At 60.8% G+C, this 22,121-nt stretch overlaps 1 protein-coding gene across 2 annotated transcripts; it reads left to right on the forward strand.

The window, feature by feature from the left end:
- The first annotated feature begins 11 nt into the window (after positions 1-11).
- Positions 12-14,637, forward strand: SF3A1 (splicing factor 3a subunit 1). 2 transcript variants are annotated; one of them, XM_074294114.1, is made up of 16 exons: positions 12-177; positions 4,517-4,635; positions 5,255-5,462; positions 6,450-6,707; positions 8,527-8,601; positions 9,480-9,630; positions 9,763-9,956; positions 10,408-10,525; positions 10,612-10,797; positions 11,098-11,219; positions 11,311-11,553; positions 12,000-12,207; positions 13,126-13,284; positions 13,791-13,885; positions 13,986-14,057; positions 14,161-14,637. In XM_074294114.1, the coding sequence occupies exons 1-16, from the start codon at positions 115-117 to the stop codon at positions 14,260-14,262; spliced, it is 2,373 nt and encodes a 790-aa protein (XP_074150215.1). In that variant the 5' UTR covers positions 12-114; the 3' UTR covers positions 14,263-14,637. The 2 variants fall into 2 exon arrangements, with proteins under 2 accessions (XP_074150215.1, XP_074150206.1); XM_074294105.1 differs by having other exon boundaries at positions 13,126-13,280; positions 13,784-13,885.
- The last annotated feature ends 7,484 nt before the right edge of the window (positions 14,638-22,121 follow it).

The following is a 22,121-nucleotide window of genomic DNA, read 5'->3' on the forward strand; positions in this document are numbered from 1 at the left end:
CCCCGCCTCATTCTAGGCGGGCCGCCGCCATCTTGTGAGCGCCCGGCTCGGCCCGGACGCAGCGTCGCTCGCGCCTAGACCGCCGTTAGAGCCACAGCCCCCAGCGCCGCAGACATGCCGGCAGGACCGGTGCAGGCGGTGCCGCCGCCGCCGCCCGTTGCCACGGAGCCCAAGCAGGTAGGCGGTTGACGGCCGGGGAAAGCCCTCTGCCCCGTCGGGCCCTGTCAGCTGTTGAGGGGAGGGAAGGGGAGAGGGACGGAGGCCTTGGGCCGCCATGACAGGCAGGGAGACGGACTACAGCCCCCAGGAGGCGGGGCCGCGCCGCGTGGCAATCTGGGAGCCAGCTCTCGAGGCCGGGGGCGGGGCCTGCTCTCGGTGGGACGCTCTGGAACCCACAGGTGCCAGCCCCGGCCCGCGCCCGCACCGGGCGGCCCCCTGCAGGCCGTGGCGAGGCGCCTCTTGTCTGCTGGCCCGTCTGTCGTGGTTCGGTCGTGACCCCATCCGGGGTTTTCTTGGCAAAGACGCCGGAGCGGTGCCATGTAAAGGGGAACGGGACCAAGTGGCTTAACCTGGGTCAAACAGCTCCAGGTGCTTAGGGGCTTTGAGTCTCCCTGACTCCAGGCCTGGCACTTTACACTGCCGCTCCCTCAGAACCACTCCTCCCCGGCAATCCTGCATCCCCCGCCCCTTTTCCATCCCGGGAGTGCTCCCGGCACTCCTCTACATCCTGTCCTGAATCTTAATCCCATCGGCCGCTTTCCCTCCCGGCCTGTACCGCGGCCCCTCCCCCCCATCCCGGTGACCCCGGGGCGCATCCTCCCTCCTTGGTGACCCCCGGGAAGCCATTGAGAGAGACAAAGAGAACACAAATCGCACCTGAATTTACCTGAAACGGAATATAGTGGAGACCCCAAACAAAATGAAGACCACGTCCTCACCTGTTCTGACAAAGCTGTGCAAGCTTCATTGCTTAGTAAGAGAATTACATTTTCTCAAGGAAAAGTGGAATTTCTAGAAGATTTTGGTTCTGATGTGAAGAAAACCAAAATGAAGGTTAAGGGAAAGCTCCATGAACTTATTCTGAAGGTGCTTCTCTAATAGAGAGAGGGGAGAGAGGGGAGGAAGAGGAGGGAGAAGTGCAAGGTTTTGCAAGGGCTTCTGGATGCTTATGATGAACATCAGATACTTTTCAGAGAACAGGGAAAGGGAAGCTGAAAAGGGTGCAGAAGAACCAGGTGAAAGGAGCACACCCAGAAGATGCAGCTTTAGCATCTCCTCAGATAATTGATGGAGATATCCAAGCTGCAAATAATCCTAGTGCCTGGTACCCATACAATTGCCAGAATCCCTGGAACTACGGACAGTATAATCATGGACGATTGAGGGGGCGGGTGGAGGCCGGGTGAAACACAGGCCGAGTCCGGCGTGGGTGCAGACCGCGCGGAGTGAAGCCTCTATCGGTGATCGCTCTCACTCGTTCTTACCTCTCCAGATGAGAAAAGGGAGCACTCTGATGGAAGGAAGTTCTTGTGTGTGTGTGTGTGTGTGTGTGTGTGTGTAAAGCAAGCTCTCTACGGCGGGCATTTGTGGCTTCTTAGTAATTGTCTTTTTTATCTGCTTTCTACCTGGAAGTGGCCGCTCTTTGTTGTTAATTCAGAGTTAAAGAAAAGGAAGGGAACGGAAGGGCAAACACCGCCTCCCCCACACCCCGCAGGCCACGCCTGACTCCGGACAGTTAGGGATTGATCCTTTTCTAGTTGTCCTCCGAGCGCTCGTTCCGCCTCTTCCTTCCCCAAAAGTTTGATCTGCCTGCTGCTTCCAGAATAAAATGATCATCAGGCTGGCATAACCCTTTCACAGAATCTGGCACCGGCCTGGAAAGGGGAAATGACCCGGGAAGTTGCGTTTTTGTCACGTGGCTACAAGGGACCCTTGTTGTTGAGCCCCCTCCCATCCTTTTTCTGTGCATGTTAAGAAGAATCTTTTTTGTTGACACACCAAAGCCCTTTCTTGTAAGAAACTCGTATAGTCCAAGCAAAACCCAGCCGCGCGTTGGTCCTCTGGAAAGCTCTGCCTCCGGACTGCTCTTTGCCGTTTCCTGCACGGCCATCGCCTTCCTGCCCTTTGTCTCCCGGGGCACGTTCCTCCTCCCCACCGATGCTCGAAGTGAGCACGTCCTTGAAGGCTCCGTGATCCCCCTCCTCCCAGAAGACTTTCTGCTGTCCTCCCCCACTCCTTTGAGTTTCTCCGGGAAGGTTTTTCCATCTAATAGCGCTGCACGAGTCACCCCCCATTCCCCTGCGGACAGGGCAGACATCGCCCCAGCGCTTGACACAAAACCCCCAGGGACGTTTGCTGGATCGAATCCCGTTGGGCACTCTCTCCTCTGGCCGGGACCTTGGGGACCCCTTTCCTCCACTCTCTCGGAGCTTTTGAGGCCCCTCCCCCACCCCATCCTCTGCCATCCCCTTTCCTTGGCCTCGGCTGTCCCCAACATCAGGCCTGTGAGCCCCGGGTCCTGGGGGCAGTGTTCCAGCTTCAGTGTTTGGCCTTCTGGTGGGTGACCTGGATTCCTCTAAGTGCTGACTGCTGTGACCTCCTTGCCCCCCGGGGCCTTTCCCACGGCTGCTCCAGCGCCACGCGTCGGTCCTGGGGGGCCCATCTCCCCTCGTGGCCAGCTCGCAGCCACACGTTGCTCCTGGAAAACCGTAGGAGCGACGTGGTCAAGACGCTGTCTCCCGCCCGGCCACGGCTTTCCCCGGTGGGGCGGCGCCTTTGCAGTTCCCAGGGGCAGTGGGTGATTGGATCTGACCGTGCCCGCGAGTGGCCGCTCTCGGCCAGCAGGAGGCGTCCGGCCCTGCAGAGCCGGGAATCCTGCCTCGGTGTGGCTGGTCCTTGGCGGCCGCCCAGCTGACTAGAGATGGGCTCGTGTCTGCCAGGGCCTCCTCAGCGCCGGCCCAGCGGGCACCTGATGTTTGTGGAATGGTGTAATTGAGTCCCCGGGGGCAGGAACACATCTGGTGAGCTAACAGGCCGCCTCATGTTAAGACTCAGTCTCTTGGGGTGACTCTGAAAGGAGGACTCAGAGTCCTCAGCCCTCCTGGGCAGCTTCCTCTGGAGCAGAGACCCTGGTTTTACTACATTTTGGGCCCCCCAGGGCTCAGCCACTACAGATGTCTAATAAATTGCAAGCCTCCTTGGGCACCCCTCACAGGAGACCCAGGCTCCCCCTCCCTATCGTCCCCCACAGAACTTGTCCCCTAATATTTCCCTCGAGTAAATGGGGGCCAAGGCCCCTCTATTCTCACCCCAGAGTAAGGAGTGGGATCATGGGGGCTCTTGTCCCGCTCTTTGGGCCTGAACAATGAGTCGGTGCCTCGTCCCCACAGCCTCCCTGCCGGCAAGTCCTCCCGGCTGTGTCTTCACTGGCGAGCACAGTGGCAGTGGGGTTCTGGAGCAGACTGGGGGGCCCTCGGGGGGGGGCAGCATAGGTGCCGTGGGCCCTCGTGGGTCGCCCTTTCAGGGGGGGCCTGGCCTTTGTCTCTAATACCATCCTGAGCCTCCTGCCCCTAGGAAGTCAGCCTTCCATACGGGAGAGTTCATTGGAGGAAAGACACAGTCCTGGCAGAAAAGTGGAAGGAGGAAGTGGGGAGAGCGGGGGGGCGGCCATGTCTGCTGGGGCATGGGGGGAGACGGAATGGAGAAGAGCGGGGCGGAAGGGGGAGGGAAGGGAGGAGTTTTGTTCACGAGAGTTTTGCTAAGGTTCCCCAGTATGTCACACAGGTCCCCCCAACGCATCCCCATGGGGACAAGGGGGGAGCCAGCTGCTCCTGCCCTCAGAGGTGCTGAAAATGGGCAGTGAGCGCCTCAGGCCTGCACACGCTTCAGCTTTCCGCCCATTTCTGCAAGGTGTTACCGTTGCCTTTTCTAATGAGAGTTCTGTTAGTGCCCTGCACCTGTTTAGTGACCAGAGAAGAAGCGTTTTTTAAGCACCTACTGTGTGCAGTTAACATCTCATAGAAAACCTCACGGAGTGTGGCTTGGGGGAGTGTCCGTCAGCATTAGGTCAGAGTGACCTGGGGGCAGCTGGGGCACAGGGGAGGGCGCCCCGGCTCGGAACCTGGAAGGCTGAATCCAGCCTCAGGCATTCCTAGCTGTGTGACCCTGGTCAGGTCACTCACCGTTTGCCTCAGCTCCTTATCAGGAGAAGGAAACGGGGACCAGTGCCCTGGTGTGGTCCTGACTGACCACAGAAAGTGGACCGTGCCGTGGCCATGGCCAGGGTGGCAGATGGGGAGGGCGCTGGAGCAGAGCAGAGAGAGAGAAAGAACCGGGGGTGGGAGGGACATGGCTCTGGGGCAGAATTGAGGGGGGGGGATTTAGGTGCAGTGTCTTAACAGCTCTGCAAGTGGGAGGCCTGGCCTGGAGAGGCAGAGCTGGCCTAGCAGCAGGGAACCCAGTGCTCCCCCTCCCCCCGGGGCAGCTCCCTCCTTGCTCACCCTCTCTGTCCTTGCAGCCCCCAGAAGAAGAAGCTTCCAAGGAGGACTCTACTCCCTCCAAACCCGTTGTGGGGATCATCTACCCGCCTCCCGAGGTTCGGAATATCGTGGACAAGACCGCCAGCTTTGTAGCCAGGTAGGTGGTGCACCCCCACGTTGGGTAGCTCGGGGTCCTTCGTGGCATCGCAAGGGTCACTGCGGTGCAATTGTGTGAGAGGCTTCCTGCGGCCGCCGGGGGGGGGGGGGGTGAACGTGTATGATTAAGTGCAGTTATCGAGATGGGAAAGACATTCCCAGACTGCGGATTCTGAGCCCCGAGCTTGGTCACAGCTCATGAGAATGGGGGACTGCGGGGGAAGTGCCGGGGCTTTGTTCTTTGGCTGCTCGGCCCCAGCGGGAGCCTCGAGGCCCATGGTGGAGTCGGGGGAGCCCTGATGGGAGCAGCGGCCTCGGCCCCAGTGTGGCGCCTCTGGTCCTGGGCCGGCTGTGCGGAGCTGCACAAGGAGCGGGATGGGGGCGGGGAGAGAGTGAGAGAGACCCCGAGACAGCGAGAAGGGGCCAGGGCCCTTCTAGGACCGGGGCTGACCAGCATCCTGCCCCCCTCGGCCGTTCAGGGCAGCGGGTCACCCCTGTGTTTTCCCTGGTGCTCCCGGTGTGCCTGGCACTGGGCTCCCCCGAGTCTCCTTACCCCCGGCCCCCCCCTCGGGGCCTGCAGCTCCCTGGGCTCGGCGGGTGACCCCCTCCTCCTTTCCCAGGAACGGCCCGGAGTTTGAAGCTCGGATTCGGCAGAATGAGATCAACAACCCCAAGTTCAACTTCCTCAACCCCAACGACCCGTACCATGCCTACTACCGGCACAAGGTCAGCGAGTTCAAGGAGGGGAAGGCGCAGGAGCCCTCGGCCGCCATCCCCAAGGTCATGCAGCAGCAGCAGCAGGCCTCCCAGCAGCAGCTGCCCCAGAAGGTACGGCCAGCCCTGTCCCACGGGGAGCCAGGAGAAGGGCCCCCCTCGGGGGAGGGGTGATGGGGGAGGTCGGGGCGGCCTCCAGAGCCCTGGGGCTTAGGGACCGTTTGCTCTTGTAGCTACGGTAATGCTGTTGGCGTTGGGAAAGCCGGGTATAGACCAGCCCCAGCCCTTGTGCGTTGTATAGTCTGAGCCTTGTAAAATGGGGAGCCTCCCCCCCTTGTTTGGGGTCAGGAGTGTGAGCCACGTTTTCTGGCTCTGGAGCCCATTTGTCATGAGTGAATGAAGAGCCCTCGTGTGTATCAGGGACGTGCCCCGGGCACAGTGGGGGCCCACGGAGTGGTGGCGCCCGGCCCGAGCGGGCACTTGAACCTTGCCTGGGGCGCAGGGACCCTGAGCGCTCGGTCCCTCTCAGCACTGAGTAGTCGCTTTGCCAGAGTGTCCAGAACCTCTCCCTGGGACGCTGCCAGGACAGAGCCTGAATCCAGGAACTGCCCCCACGGCTGCCCACTCAGAACTGGCTGCTGCGCTCTTCCTCCAGCTTGGCCTTGTTTTTTTTGCCTTGTGGCTGTCAGCACGCAGGCAGCTGGGGGCATGTCTGAGAAGAGAGCCCAGCCCCCACACCACAGTGTGGCAGACTTTGTGGTAGCCACCCCACAGGGGCCTCCCAAAGCAGGAGGTCCCGGGCTGGCCCAGCGTGCCCCGTGGGGTCCCTTCGCCTCCCGGCCCCAGCTTCTCTCTGTGAATAATGAGACTTTGGGGGCCATTTGAGGCAGATGGGGCGAAGGGACTTGTCCAGAGTCACACTGAGCTAGTGGCTGAGGCTAGATTTGAACTTGGGACCTTTCTTTCGCCATTGCTGCCCATATGAGGGGAGGGTTGTAAGAAAACTCCATTGCTGTGTGAGGCCCCAGAAATGAGGCTGTGCCCGCTGTTTGGGGCGTGAGTGCCCACATCGGCATCGGGCTCTTCTCCCCCTCCACACAGGTCCAGGCCCAGGTGATCCAGGAGACCATCGTGCCCAAGGAGCCTCCCCCAGAGTTCGAGTTCATCGCTGACCCCCCCTCCATCTCGGCCTTCGACCTGGACGTGGTGAAGCTGACCGCTCAGTTTGTGGCCCGCAACGGGCGCCAGTTCCTGACCCAACTGATGCAGAAGGAGCAGCGGAATTACCAGTTTGATTTCCTGCGTCCCCAGCACAGTCTCTTCAACTACTTCACCAAGCTGGTGGAGCAGTATACAAAGGTGCCCGCTCACCGGGGCAGGGGGACCTCATAAAACGTGAGGAGGGAGAGAGACCCGCCCTCTGGGGGAGTCGGTCAGTGTCCTCGCTGAGGCACCCCAGCACCGCTGCCTCCCCCCCCACACATACACACTCTAGTGGAGTGCACCTGGGCAGGTGGAAACAGGACACACAGGGGCCGGGGAGGATGCCCGGGAGGGTGCCTTGGGCTTCTGTCGCCCGAGGGATTGGGGGCCACACCGAGGACCTAGCAAAGAGATCCTCTTAAATGAGGCTGGTGGGGCGGGCCAGGTGAGACTGAAGAGCCTAACGGGGCGGGGCGTGTGCTGGAGGCATCACTGGCCACAGACTGAAGTGGGGCGGCTCCTGGGAGGATGAACTGCCAGGGCCAAAGTCTGAGCCCAGGAGGAGGGAGGGCCGAGCAAGGGCCTGAGAGGGGGCAGGGATGCTGTGAAGGGGTGCGGGAACTGTGGGGAGCAGAGGCCAGGGTGGAGACACTGGGGCTGGGGGAGCCCGAGAGAGAAGCACAGAGAGAATCAGATCCAAGATAGAAGATTAGTGAGAGGAGAGAGACAGAAAGGGAGGAGAGATAGAGAGACAGAGAGAGGGGAGAGATAGTGACAGAGATGGAGACAGAAAGGGAGGAGAGATAGAGAGACAGAGAGAGGGGAGAGATAGTGACAGAGATGGAGACAGAAAGGGAGGAGAGATAGAGAGACAGAGAGAGGGGAGAGATAGTGACAGAGATGGAGACAGAAAGGGAGGAGAGATAGAGAGACAGAGAGAGGGGAGAGATAGTGACAGAGATGGAGACAGAAAGGGAGGAGAGATAGAGAGACAGAGAGAGGGGAGAGATAGTGACAGAGACGAAGACAGAAAGGGAGGAGAGAGAGAGACAGAGAGAGGGGAGAGATAGTGACAGAGACGGAGACAGAAAGGGAGGAGAGAGAGAGACAGAGAGAGGGGAGAGATAGTGACAGAGATGGAGACAGAAAGGGAGGAGAGAGAGACAGAGGGGAGAGATAGTGACAGAGACGGAGACAGAAAGGGAGGAGAGATAGAGAGACAGAGAGAGGGGAGAGATAGTGACAGAGACAGAAAGGGAGAGAGGAGAGACGGGAGACAGAGTGAATGTTGGGAAGAAGAGAAGCTGCCCCAGGCCCGAGCTGTTTGGGACATGATGGGGATGATGCTCCTGTGGAGGAGACCCTGGGTAACCATGTCCCCAGCCTGAGCTGATGGGGGGCAGACAGAGAAAGGTTTCAGAGGCAGCTTCGGGCAGGGGACGAGCCCCCCTCGGGGCCGGCCTGCCTGCGGGTATGGGGATGAGGTGAGCGAGTGGGCTCTGAGGGCTGCCCAGGGGGAGCCTTGAGGTTTTATCCTGGAACAGGTGGAGTGTCAGAGCCGAGGAGAGACACAGATGCCAGCGAGTCTGGAGCAGAGTCAGGCCTCCTGGGCCCCGCCCTCCCCTCCATCCCCACCTCTGCCTGGCGGCTCACCACTCCGCATTGCCCATCAGGCAGGAGGTGTTGGATGGGCCTTTCTTGGTGACCACAAAGCTCTGCCTCTGGGGACTACTTACTTATCTGGGTGTCCACACTTAGATGTTGAAAGTCCGGCTGCTCCATCCAGGACCCCCTCCCCCAAAAGCCCTGAGAGTCGGTTGTCCAGAGACTGTCTGGACCTCTCCCGGGAGCTTGGGACCCAAATCTGCTTCCTGGGCGTCAGGAGCCAGGCGGGCCCTTTTGCCATTAAGCCACTAGCCCTTGTCCCACCCCTCATGACTCCATTAGTGACTCTTTGACCCTGCCTGTGTTTCAGATCTTGATTCCGCCCAAAGGCTTATTCACAAAACTTAAAAAGGAGGCAGAAAACCCCCGCGAAGTTTTGGACCAGGTAAGCCAGGGATGGCTTGTTTGGGGGAGGGGCTGGGCCCAGAAGGAGCTTTTTAGCTGGTGACCAGAGGGCTCTGGGAGGCTCATAGGACGCTGCTCCTCGGCTGATAGCTCCCCGTCTGCACAGTCTGGGGTTCCCCATAGGGCCGTGGATGCCCCCCACCTTACAGAGGTGACCTGAACGTCTGTGTGGTCAGCCGCCTGGCTTCTGCCTCACTGCTCCCCATATTGGGCCATGATTAAGGCCTGGAAAGGGCCCGGCACGGGCTTCTGCAGGCTCTCGAACCCAGACCAGGAAGTGCCATGGCAGGTCCTGGGAGGGGGGAGAGGGGCAGCCCCAGAAGCCATTCTCTGGCTTGGCTGGGCATACTACGTGTCATCTCCCCATTAGAAGGGGAGCTTGAGGGCAGTTCCTGTGGTTGCCGTCTGTGCCCTGCATCCAGTAAGGATGTGACGGGGCTTTATTCGTGTCCTGGGGTTCATGCTGAAGAGCGGTCTTCCCTCTCGCCCCGGGAAGCAGATGTGGGAGGACTGGGATCAGAGAGGGAGGGGCCAATTTCGGGCCTCATGAACGGGCCTCCTGGTGTGGCGCAGCATCCCCTGACCCTCGTCACCTCCAGGCTTTCTCTCTGGCATGGAGGGGACGGAGATCTGTGCCGGGTCTCTAGGTTGGCAGCACCCTGCCCTCTGTCCTCTGTCCCCCGGGCTGGAGGCTCCGGACCCTCCTCTACAGAGCAGTCCTAATAGAGGACTGTTTGTGGAGCTGCTCCCTCTGTGGTCAGCCGCGAGCGGGCTTCCTCTGGTGGCCGTGGTAATGCTGGCCGGCCCTCTCCGGGCCCTGCTCCATCATCCTGACTTATCTCGTGCTTCCTCCTCCAGGTCTGCTACCGGGTAGAGTGGGCCAAGTTCCAGGAGCGCGAGCGGAAGAAGGAGGAGGAGGAGAAGGAGAAGGAGCGTGTGGCCTATGCCCAGATCGACTGGCACGACTTTGTGGTGGTGGAAACCGTGGACTTCCAGCCCAACGAGCAAGGTGGGCCGGTCCCCCCCAGAGAAGCCCCGGGGTCTTGGCCGGCTCAGCTGTCAGGCTGAAAGCACGGCCTGGGGAGTACTGGGCTCATCCCAGGAGGACGGCTGAGTTAACTCGAGGGCTTCCTTCTCCCAGGAAACTTCCCGCCTCCCACCACCCCGGAGGAGCTGGGCGCCCGGATCCTGATCCAGGAGCGCTACGAGAAGTTTGGGGAGAGCGAGGAGGTGGAGATGGAGGTGGAGTCCGATGACGAGGACCAGAAGCAGGAGAAGACCGAGGAGCCGCCGTCGCAGCTGGACCAGGACACCCAAGTGCAGGACATGGACGAGGTAGCTGTGGGCCTCCCGCCGGGGCGCCCCTTCCCAGTGTCCCCGGAGCTTTAACCACGTGCTGTCTCCTCGACTGCGCTGCCCGGGGGAGCCCATGCCGCCAGCAGCGAGCGGGCCCCTGGCTGTGGGAATCGGCTTCTCCTCTGCCTCCCAGCCCTTCCCCCACCCAGAGCTCACTCTGAGAGGCCCCATTGAAGCCCGCCCGGTGCCAACTGCTGGAAATGCTGCAGGGATGTTTGCACCCCGAGCCCCACTGTTCCCATTCACTGAGAGAGAAAGCCGCTTGGCCCGGCGCCCGTTGGCTCCTGCTTGAAGAGGGAAGCTCAGCTCCCGGCAGCTCCTCGAGCCAGGGCCTCCCCCTGGCCCAGGGAGCACCAGGGCCAGCTGAGAGCTCAGCTCGGCCTCGGGCCCCCGGGAGAGCACAGACCATCAGCCAGGCTTCTCTTCCCAGGGTTCTGATGATGAAGAGGAGGGCCAGAAAGTTCCTCCTCCTCCAGAGACCCCCATGCCCCCACCACTGCCGCCAACCCCGGATCAGGTCATCGTCCGCAAAGACTACGACCCCAAAGGTACGGAGGCTTCGGGCCGCCACCCCTGGGCCCCGGGGGCTGGGGGGGGTCCCTGCCAAGAGCTTACCTTCTCCCTTCCTTTGCAGCTTCCAAGCCCCTACCCCCAGCCCCCGCCCCAGACGAGTACCTGGTGTCCCCCATCACTGGGGAGAAGATCCCGGCCAGCAAGATGCAGGAGCACATGCGCATCGGCCTGCTGGACCCGCGCTGGCTGGAGCAGCGCGACCGCTCGATCCGCGAAAAGCAGAGCGACGACGAGGTCTATGCCCCAGGTGAGGCCGGCCCGGCTGGTCCCGACGCCCTCAGAGTTTGCATCCTCTGTGGTTTCAGCTTGGGGGCGGGGGGTGCATATGTCCTTGGGCTCAGGTTACAGGCCGCTCCCCAGGGGCCCATCAACCCTGCCCAGCCGTTGTTGGGAGGCAGGGCCCACTGAGTGGGCCCCGTCCCCTCTCTGCCTCAGTCTCCTCTGTTAATGGGTGTCCTTGGAGCTCCCACCTTCCGGAGCTGTGAGGAGGACGCCGTAAGCGTCAGCCCTCGTGCGTCTGATCCCTTTGTCCTCGTCTGTGGCTTAGGTCTGGACATCGAGAGCAGCCTGAAGCAGCTGGCCGAGCGGCGTACCGACATCTTCGGGGTGGAGGAAACGGCCATCGGCAAGAAGATCGGCGAGGAGGAGATCCAGAAACCTGAGGAGAAGGTGAGGCGGCCCATCCTCCCTCCTCCCCCCAACCCCAGCCCATCCTCCCAGCAGGAGGGCGCTCCCCTGACCCCAGCGCTTTCTTTTCCAGGTCACCTGGGACGGCCACTCGGGCAGCATGGCCCGAACCCAGCAGGCTGCCCAGGCCAACATCACTCTCCAGGAGCAGATCGAGGCTATTCACAAGGCCAAGGGGCTCGTGCCGGAGGACGACAGCAAGGAGAAGATCGGCCCCAGCAAGCCCAACGAGATCCCTCAGCCGCCCCCTCCGTCCTCGGCCCCCAACATCCCCACCTCAGCCCCGCCCATCACCTCCGTGCCCCGGCCCCCCTCGGTGAGCGCCAGCCAGAGGGGCCTTTACTGCAGACCCCAAGACTGGGGCCTTGCCTGGGTGGGAGGAGATCCATGTCTTGTGACCCCAAATCCAGCGCTCTGCTGCCCCTAGACCTATCCCCAGCAGAGCAGGCAGGGCCAGAGCCCGAGCGCACCGGGGGCTCTCCGGAGGGACCCAACCGTGGGGAAAGCCCGGAAGCGGGCTGAGGGCGAGGAGGGCCAGAGTCCAGGCCCCTCCGGATCCTTCTGGGGTCACTGCTTCACTCCCCCCAAGGGCCTGCTGCTTGAGGCACTCTTTGAGCGGCCCCAGCTTGTCCCCCAGTTCCTACAGTGCAGAGGGAGGGGCGTCCAACTTCTGATGAGGGGGACTCTTACTGTGAAGGCCGGGCGGCAAAGTGGCGCCTCTGGTGCTGGCCCTTGGCGTGACTGCCCCTGTGCCCTTTGCAGATGCCGCCTCCCGTCCGAACCACGGTCGTTTCGGCTGTGCCCGTCATGCCGCGGCCCCCGATGGCCTCTGTGGTGCGCCTGCCTCCGGGCTCGGTGATTGCTCCCATGCCGCCCATCATCCACGCGCCTCGCATCAATGTGGTGCCCATGCCGCCCTCCGCCCCGCCCATCATGGCACCGCGGCCACCTCCCATGATTGTGCCGACAGGTCGGTGCCCTCTCTGGGTGGAGGGGGATGCTCGAATTTGGAACAGAATGATCTGCTTGCAGCCCTTGGAATTCTTCCTGGAGGGGCTGATGACCACTTGTTAGGGTTGACAGGGCCAGGCTTTTGGGGGGGGGGGAGACGCACAAGAGAGGATGCCCTTGAATTCTGAGTGCTAAGCCCTGGGCCTTGGGAGTCGGGGCTCAGGAAAGGCTTATTCCTCCCTTCCCCCTCGGGGATTACCTCTTCTGGGTCACTGCCTACCCAACAGCCCCTTCCTTGGGGCAGCTGTCACTCAGCCAGGTTGGCATTAGGAGGGCGTCATCTTAGCACAATCCCTGGGCTCCCGGATGCTAAGGGCATAAGACACGTGGCACATCACAGGTAAAGGCTCGATGTCCTTCAGCTCCAGCCTCAGTCACCGAGGGTTTACTGAGCGTTTCCAGGTGCCAGGCCCTGGACTTGGGGAGTTAGCAGAGGCAGGCCAGCCTGCAGAGGGAGGCTTTGAAAACAGTGGGCCCTGGAGGAGAGGGAGAGCCCACTGCACCAGTGCAGGGCTTAGCAACCCCCCAAGGCAGGAGAGAGAGAGAGGTCTGGCCCCAGGCTCACCTGGCCTGGCTTCCAGAGGCCTGCTGGGTTAACTAAGTGCAGTAAGGAGACTCAGTCAGCCCATCATCCACGCGCCTCTAGAACTTTGTTAAAAGAGTACATGTAGCTTGGTGCCTGTGGTGGTCAGAACCACTGGTCCTGGAAAAGCGGGTGGGAGAGTCTGGTCCCAGGGGGTGCAAGAGAGAAGCCCCCCAGCAGGCAGCGTTGGGCAGGGCTCTCTTGGGCATCCCCTGTGGATGTGGGGATCCTGCACAGTCTCACATCCTGGGGCACCCCTGCCTAAGGGGCTCACTGGTGTGTTTGTACTCCCAGCGTTTGTGCCGGCCCCCCCGGTGGCTCCCGTCCCGGCCCCGACCCCCATGCCTCCTGTCCACCCACCGCCACCCATGGAGGAGGAGCCCGCTTCCAAGAAGCTGAAGACCGAAGACAGCCTGATGCCCGAGGAAGAGTTTCTGCGCAGGAACAAGGCATGTAGTGCAGCTGGGCTGGGTGCAGCCTCCCTTGGGGAAGGAGGCCCCGGGCTTCCTGCGGGGGTTCTCTGAGGGGCTCTGGGGCAGCAGATGGGTAGCACCTGGCATCCTACTCAAGGAGGGAAAGAGGCCACTTTGCTGACCCGGTGGGTTCAGGCCTTGAAGCCTCCCCAGGTCACAGTCTCAGCCCCTCCTGCCCTGGGAGTGGCCCCATCCACTCCACTCCAGGGGTGGCCCCATCTCCCAGCTTGGCAGGCTTCCCCGGGTCAATCCCTGCCCCCCGGGGGGTCCTGAGGATCAGCTGAGACAAGTCACGGCCAGAGTGTCCGGCAAACCTTCCTGTTCTGCAGACGTGGGAGCTGCTGTCAACAAGGCCACTGCTACCACCTGGGGGAGGGCTGTTTAGGGGGCAGCAGGCCCTTTGCAGATCTAATTAATTAGCCCCAAAGGGTGGGAGGCGTGGGATTTCCTCATTGGGTAACGCCTCTTTTGTGTCACAGGGTCCAGTCACCATCAAGGTTCAGGTCCCCAACATGCAGGACAAGACCGAATGGAAGCTGAATGGGCAAGTGCTGGTCTTCACTCTCCCGCTGCCCGACCAGGTATGTGCTGGTGAGGGTCAGGGGTCAGGGGTCAGGGGCTGGGGGTGGGGTGGGGAGGCCTTGCAGAGAGTGTCATCTCCACTACATCTCTGTTCTCCAGGTCTCTGTCATCAAGGTCAAGATCCACGAGGCCACTGGCATGCCCGCTGGCAAGCAGAAGCTGCAGTACGAGGTGAGCGCCCCCCTCTCCCCATGGGGTCTCCGCTCCTGCTGTGCTTTGGGGGGAAGGGAAGGGGACCTGGATGCTGCCCCTCACACAAGACTGGTTCTTTCAGGGCATCTTCATCAAAGACTCCAACTCACTGGCCTATTACAACATGGCGAACGGGGCTGTGATCCACCTGGCGCTGAAGGAGAGAGGCGGGAGGAAGAAGTAGAGGCGCCCAGTGCGGCGGCCCCAGCCCTCGCCCAGGCGTCCTTGCTGAGACGCCCACCCTTGGCAGCTTCCCTTGTGGGGGTTCCTGTTGTCTTATGTTCATCCTGTTCAGAATCTGGAGGGCTGGGTTCAGGTCCCCTTGATTGTGCGTTCCCAGAATCAGTTAGAAAAGACCGGGTCGTGGCGCTTGCTTGTCCGGCAGCCATCCGCATTGTGATGGCCACGTAGCCCGTGACTCTCCGTGATGATGTGGAAGTCGCCACCCTGCCCGTGCCCTCCTCTGGCGGGCAGGAGGAAGCCGCATGTGCTAGTTTTCCATCTTCTGTTGGGAAGGTTCCATGTTACTTAGTTCCATTAAACTCTTGTTCAGTCAGAAGTTTTCTGTGCTGTGCTTTCCAGGAAGCAAATTACCCCGAGTTCGTCGTGGCCCTGGTTTTGAAAATAGAGTTCTTCTCGCTAGCTGGGGTTCTTGGTGACCTTGCTTAGTGGTCACTCCTCTTCTGGCACTGACCAGAAAGCCCAGGGTGTGTGGGGGGGAAGCAGGGGGTCCTGGGTTTCCCAGTGAGATCTTAATGGGCTTCAGGTTAGGGAAGAGGCCGGACGGGTTCTTCCCACATGCCCTTCCTCTACACAATTCATTGTAAACGATCCCCGTTCTTGGACCTTCACGGCAGAGAGTCCGTCTCCTCTTACATGGCGAGTTGCAGACCCTTCCGTGCTCGCCGTGTATAATAATCTCTTCTCTAAAATACAGTCTTCTCTAGGAGCAGGTTTCTTGGGGGCTTTTGGGAGCGGCCTTCCTTTCAGTTCAGTTCAATAATCACCTCAAATGCAGCCAGGAGCTAAAAGTCCAGATCCTTTATTGTCTCCTTCAAAATAGCCCGATTAGCTTTAATAAAGGCCTCTCTCTCTCTTTGGTTCCGAGCTAGTCCTTTGTCTCTTCCAGCTTCTCCAGCTTCTCCAGCTCCCTCTGAATCCAAAGCCTCCACCGGCACAGAGGTGGAAACGGGAATGACTCTGACTCGGCCTCCCAGAGTGGGCTTGTGGGAGCTCCTTGCTTATATGCTGTGCACTGAGTATACTCCAATCATTTCATCATGAGGAAACCATTACTTGTTGGAGGATTAAATCAACACTAAACTAGGTTTAACCAGTCTCCTCAATCCCCCTCAATACCTTGTAACATAACATCTTGTAGGATCAGATCAATCATACCAAACCACGCTAAATGCAGTAACTATTGTCTCCATCTATTCCACTGACTTAGTACCTTGAAAGAATCATAACAGCCGTGCCCCAAAATCACTGTGTCTGGGAGACTCGGGCCTGGCTCTTATTCCTGGCCCACACTGGGGTTAAAGCATCGGGTCCCAGGTCACACGGCTCCGAAGGGCTGGGGTGCTGCCTCCCTGACGTCGGACCCCCCTCCCTTCTCAGAGATGTCAGACCAGATGTGGCTTTGAGCCTCGTGGAATTATCCCTCGTGTGCCAGGAGCAGGAGGGCAGGCCGGCAGAGGCCCGTCCTTAGCCCCAGAGCTCTTCCTCTTCATTATTTCTGGTCGTGACCCTCAGCAAAACATCCCCAAGAAAAGTGAGCTGCTAGAGAGCCTTCCGTCTTGGGCCGGCATGTTAACTTAGCTGCGCAGCCGGGTGTGCGGGACCTCGCTCTGCCAGCAAACGGGCAGCTGCCGTTTTAGTGAGGACCTCCCCGTGCTGGAGATGAGAACTTGCCATCCCCTGAAAGGTGGTAAGTGCCAGGCAAGTGAAGAAGCTGGAGGCTGGGATGCCCGAGGAACGGGGCAGGTACAGGCAGCCAGCGAGGGAGGCAGGGTTCTTACCCGGCATGGGCACGAGGACTCTGTATGGGAGAAAAGGGAAGGCTTCTGGACTGGCACAGAGGAGGCATCCTAGCCATGAGAAGCCAACCTCCCAGAGAGCCCAGTGACATCCGGATGGGGAGGGAGAGACACGGGCGATTTCAATGATTGTTCTACATCCCTATTGGTCAGAGAAATGCAAATTAAGGCAAGTCTGAGGTACATAACAACCCTCTCAGATTGGCTAAGGTGACAGAGAAAGATAACGAGGAATGTTGGAGGGATGCGGGAAAACTGGACACTGGTACATTGTTGGTGGAGTTGTGAAAGAATCCAGCCATTCTGGAGAGCAATCTGGAATCATAAAAATGCAAATCCTTGGGTCCCACGAGCCTTTACTGGGTCTGTATCCCAAAGGATCACAGGGGAAGTTTTGCCCACAGGTGCAAAAATGTTCGGGGCAGCCCTTTTTGTGGTGGCCAGGAACTGGTGCCCCTCATTGGGGAATGGCTGGATAAGTTCCCATATATGGATGTCATGGAATATTCTAAGAAATGATGAGCAGGGATATTTCCGGAAAAACTGAAGGACTTCCATGAATTGCTACTAAGGGAAGTGAGCAGAACATGGACATGGCAACAAGAAGATTCCGGGATGACCAAGCAGATGGACGCGGCTCCTTTTAGTAAGAAGGCGACTGGGGCGGTTTCAGTGGGCTTGGGATGGAGAGGGCCGCGCTCCCGGAGCCGGGCTGAATGTGGAGCGAGGCCCCCATTGTCCCCTTTCGCTGTCGTCGGCTTGATTTTCCTTTCTCGTGTTTTTCCCCTTTTGATCTGATTTTTCTTGTGCAGCGAGACAAATGGGGAAACAGTTGCACATTTAATCCATATCAGTGCTTGTCGTGGAGGGCGAAGGGGAGGAGGGGGAGAAAAACAGGAACCCGAGGTTTCCCAGAGGTGGCTGCTGGGAAAATGAGGGTTTCCAAAGGAGTTCATGTGGTGCTCCCCAGTCTACCGCGGGGAGTCCTCCAGGGCTTTGGCGGGGAGTGCTCCAAGAGCCACGTGGGGAACAGAACTGCTGACAGCTCGGAAAAGACAGGCTTGGAGGCTGAGACGGGGCTAATCTGCTTAGTCTTCTTAGCCTCCCCTTGGCACCCAAGGTTGGGCGGGAGCAGGGAGGCAGAGCACAGTGAGGTTGGAGCACAGCGCCGTCTCAGGGGCACCCGCGGAAAGCGCCCCTCCGGCACCGCAAGGGAAGTGCGGCTGGGCCGGGAACGCCTTTCAGACAAGGCGGGGGTGGGGGGTGGGGGCCGGCCTCCTCCGGGAACATCCGTGCGTGCACAGCTCGGCTTCAGGCCCGCTGCGCCCGGATCAGAGAAGGGGGAGCACTCCTGAGAACTGGGAGGACGGCCACCACCCAGGATGCCCAGCGTTCCTTCCCCAGCTAGAGCTGCGGGCTGAAGGAGAGGGGGTGCGCTAAAGGGGGGCTCCGTTCTCAGTAACGTCAGAGAGCCAGCCCACGTGCCCTCGGTGCCGCCATTACAGCGCTTGGCGGGGATGGGGGGGAATGGAGACTGGAGTGGGCAAGCCCTGGGCCCCGCCCTCCTGGCCCCTCCCGGGGGCTTCTGGGAAAGGGCCGGTGTTGTGGGCCGTGGGAGGAGCAGGCACACGCCCCTGGCAGTCAGGCACTGTCAAGGAGGGGCACGCCAGAGTCCCGAGTTCAAATTCAATTACTTCCGGTAGGATGCGGAAAAGCCCGTTTCCCCTCACGGAAGGAAGGTTTGCACTGGGGGTCTCCGGTCCTACTTAATCCTAGCCCACCAAGCCACAGCCCCGCGCCTTCCAGCCTCAGTTTGTCCTTCTGTCAGAAGTACCCAGGGAAGTGCGCCCCAGGGCTGAGCCTGCGGGCAGAGCCGGTCTTTGGGGGAGCTGAGCTGCAGGGGAGGGACTGGGGTGGGATGGGGGAGAAGAATGGGGACAGTGGGAGTGGGGGGGTGGGAGGAGAAGAGGCAAATGGGGGATGGGGGAGAAGAGGGGCAGTGGGGGTGGGGAAGGAGGAGGGAGGCAGTGGGGGGTGGCCACCTCCCTACCCACCAGACTGACCGGTCCCCAGGAAGGGGCGCTGTGGGGGAGGCTTGCCCTAGAGGTGAAAGGTCAAGAATGTGGCGGGGCAGAATGTGTGAATGGCTCCTTTGAGAGGCCTCAGCGCGGGGGCGGGGGCGGGGGGAGGGCCAGGGAGTCTGACTGTGAGGGGGGGAGGGACGGGACTTTCTCGGCGGAGACGGGGAGGCGTCTGCCCCTGCTTTCTGCCCATTTCACAGATGAGGCAAGGAAGGTGAAGTGACTTGCCCAGGACCACACAATTGGCGTCAGAGGTCAAATTTGAATTCGGGTCCTGCCTCTGATTCCAGACCCCGGGGGTTTCCCTCCGCTACGCCCCTCCCAGCCCTGTACTGAGGGCTGCTGGGTAATGCGGAGGGTGGGGGCGGTGGCCGAGGGAATCCTGTCCGCGGAACCTGGGGGCGTTCCATGGCTGTAGTCTCGGAGCAGGGCCAGCAGGGGGCGCCCCTGCCCGCGCGGTGGGTGCTAAATGCTGCGCGGCCGCAGAGCTCCCCCAGGAGCTGCTCCCTCACCTGGGCTCCGCGGAGTAGTTCGCAGCCGGGGGTCAGGCGGGGCCCACTGCTCTCCGCTCCCGAGGGCCTCGGCTTAAGAGGGAGGCAGGGAGGCAGGGAGGGAGGGAGGGGGGGTGCTGCTCCCATTTTGCAGATGAGGAAGCCGTGGGGAAGCAAGTTCAAAAGAATGGGCCCAGTCACTCACCCACTTCTTCATTCACTGACTCCCTCCCTCCCTCCCTCCTGAGAGCCGGCCAGTGCTGGGAGAGCCCTCGGGAGCGCACGGCCCCTTTCTTCACCCGGAGTGTGCAGGGACCCGCTCGCCGTCCCCGCGGCTCCCGCAGAGCTCGGCCCGAGCGCGGCGCCCGCAGCCCCTCCCCCCTCGGCCCCCGGCCCCGCCGCTCTGCCTCCAGCTGCTTCCAGTGGGAATGTCGGGCCTTCTGTCGGAGACCAGAATATCCTGCTCGGCCCCTCTCCCCCCTCCCGTTTCGGGACCACATCTGCTTTTTGCCGTCTCCGTGGCTAGTTAAGGAAAATCAGAAGCGCCGGGGATTTTTCCAGGCCCGACCAGGAATGCGGCGGCTCGGGAACAGCTGAGGAGCTGCCGCGGCAGACAGCGGGACCCCCTCCCGCTCGGGACACCCCCCCCCCTTTTCCCAAGGAGGCCGGAGCTCCCACGGCCACGAGGGAGCGATTGTTGGCCACGTGGCCCTGTCCTGGCTCTGACCACTGCTCCACCCGCTTGTGGGGGCAGCCAAGAGACCGGCAGGTCAGTGGGGGCCCTCGGGGACCGCGGCAAGCCCTTCCTGGCTCCTGCTCTATCTCCGAGGCCCCTCCCAGCACAGAAAGCTAAGAGGAGGCTGGAGGCTGGCCTCGGACTACAGGCCCAGCGGCGCTCCATCAGCACGCACTCAATTAAACGGGATTTCATCCTCCTATAATGGGCCTCTTGAGAATTTGAAAGCAAAAATAAAAATAATTGTTAAAAGCATGTATTACCAAGCAAACAAGTTACATTTAAGGCATCCACTTCCCCCTCCTCCTTCTTAGTAAGGGACCTTAAATAATGTCCTTTAGCATAAAGTGGCCCTTTTACAGATGAAAAACTGAGGCAGCTTGGTACAGGGCAAAAACATTGGATCTGGCAGCCTTCAAACCTAGCTTTTCCCACTTAACTTAATCCATGCTGGGAGGCCAGCCTCCCTCATCTACAGCCTCCTTTCCTCCCTTCCTTTCTCATCTACAGCCTCCTTTCCTCCCTTCATCTACAGCCTCCTTTCCTCCCTTCATCTACAGCCTTCCTCATCTACAGCCTCCTTTCCTCCCTTCATCTACTGCCTCCCTCCCTCATCTGCAAGTTGGAATGGGGCACTTTGGTTCTCTGCTTCCCAAAGGTTGTGTATGGTACAGAGGGGAAGCAAGTGATCAGGTCACAGGGGTGACGCTGTCAGCCAAAGCGCTTAGTAAGCCCCTAGTGTGTACCAAGCCCTGTGGTAAGCAGAGGGAACACAAGAAGAAAGGCAGTAAACGGTAAGTAAAATGGCAGAGACCTCATACAAATGGCCAGGCTGGACAAGCTGTGTGTACAAAGTAGGGCCAAGGTGGTCTCTGAGATTTGGGAGGAGGGGAGGGAGGAACAGAACAGAAAGCCTGTGGAAGGTGGATCCGGGCCCGGTCTTAAGGGAAGTGGGAGAGTGTGGGGGGCATTGGAGACTACGCGAAGGCACAGAGGTGGGAGAAGGAGCATGGGTGAAGAACAGCCAGGAAGCCGATGGACTAGATAGGGGAGAGCCCCAAGGGGCCAAGGTGTGAGAAGGAAAAGGGAGGAGGGGGTCAGTTCAAAACCAAAGAGAAATAGGGAGCCACTGAAGTTTATAGAGCAAGGGAGTGCCATTTAGTGGCTGAAAGGGGAGACAAGTAGCAGGCTATCTCGAGTCCAGAAGAGCTAAATGAGGCTAGAAACCAGCCTGGTTGCCAGTTAGTGGAGCCACTGTGAACAAACCCGGGGATCCCGCCAAAGCTTGGCTTTCTGGAGCAAGAGCTGAGGGTTAAACAGAGGGTTGGAGCCCGGGTGATCTGGAGGGAAAGTGGGGACAAAGCGAATGAGCCTGCTGGGGACAGAGAGCTCTAGTGCCAGCTATCCAACAGAGAGAGGTGAGGGCTGGATTCCTGGTGGCTGAGCTCCCAGAGCTGGCCCACGGGCAGGGCTTAAGCAAGAAAGGCTTGTGGACTGACTTGTCCGATGAGATCGGCATGGAGAGAAGGAAAGGGGGGGTGGGGTGTAGCGCAGAGAGTGGGGTGCGCCCTGGATGGAGGCTGGGAGGAGCAGTCAGACCAGTGGGGGGAGGGGGGAGGCTGAGACAGAGCAAGCGAGCTGGGCCCGGAGAACCGAGGGCGGAGGAAGTATCCAGGCCGAGATCCTGATTCCCGTGCCCAGGGCTGTTCCCACCATAGTCCTGGGAGGCAGGGGGGCCCAGGGGGGAAACTGAGGCACTCGGCTAGTCCTGCTGGCTCCAAGCTTCGGGGAATGCCTTCCACAGGCCGGAGGCAGATTCCCTAGTGGGGCTTAAGGCAGCCCCCCCCCCTTCCCAACCAAGACTCCTCACACACACACACACGTGCACCCCTCATGTACATGTACGCACACACGCTCGTGCGCATCCCTCCGGCTCTCACATCCATACTCACGTACTCGGGCCCCCACTCGTGCGCCCCTCCCCCCACTCGCTTCTCCGTCTAAATACAAGCTGAGAGAGAGAAGCCGGTGACCCTGGGACCCGGCTGGAAGAGCCCCCTCCAAACGGAGCCAGGCTTTGGGGGACCGCAGGAACAGTCTGCCCGCGGGGGGGAACCTCTAAGGGAGTGCAAGGGGGGTTGGGGAAGAGGAGACCGCCCCCCGGGTGGAGAGACGGAGGCCGGCAGGGGGAGGTGGCTCTGGTTGAGCCCTTGGGCTTGGGATACAGCCCGGGCAAAGGCTTGGAGGTGGGAGACGGCGGAGGGGTGACGGCCGGAGAACGAGGCTGGCGCCCGCCGAGCTGACTCTGACTCCGCACGGCAGGTGGCACGGGCCCTCGGCGCTAAGGCCGAGCGCCCCCACTTTGTGGCGGGGCTCTCCAGGGCGGGGAGGGGGCGTGTCTGCCCGAGCCCGGAAGTTGAGGCCAGGAGGCGGGAAGGCCTTCGGCTCTCTCCAGGTGAGTCTCCTTGATTGACAGCCCGGTGGGCGGGCCCTGGAATCCAGTGTCCGGGAGGGCTCCGACTCCTCGCCGGCCAGGCCGCCCTGAGGAGGGGACAACGGGGGAGGGGGGGGAAGGAGAGGGGAGAACGGGTGGGGGCGGGGCCTTTCCGGCATCCCCAGCTTTGATTGGTTCATATCGGGGTCGCCTGCGGGGGCGCGGCTCTGAGCCCGCCCGGAGGCGCGGCGGACCAATGGAC

This window comes from Sminthopsis crassicaudata, chromosome 1, assembly GCF_048593235.1.
Source record: "Sminthopsis crassicaudata isolate SCR6 chromosome 1, ASM4859323v1, whole genome shotgun sequence".
NCBI lineage: Eukaryota > Metazoa > Chordata > Mammalia > Dasyuromorphia > Dasyuridae > Sminthopsis > Sminthopsis crassicaudata.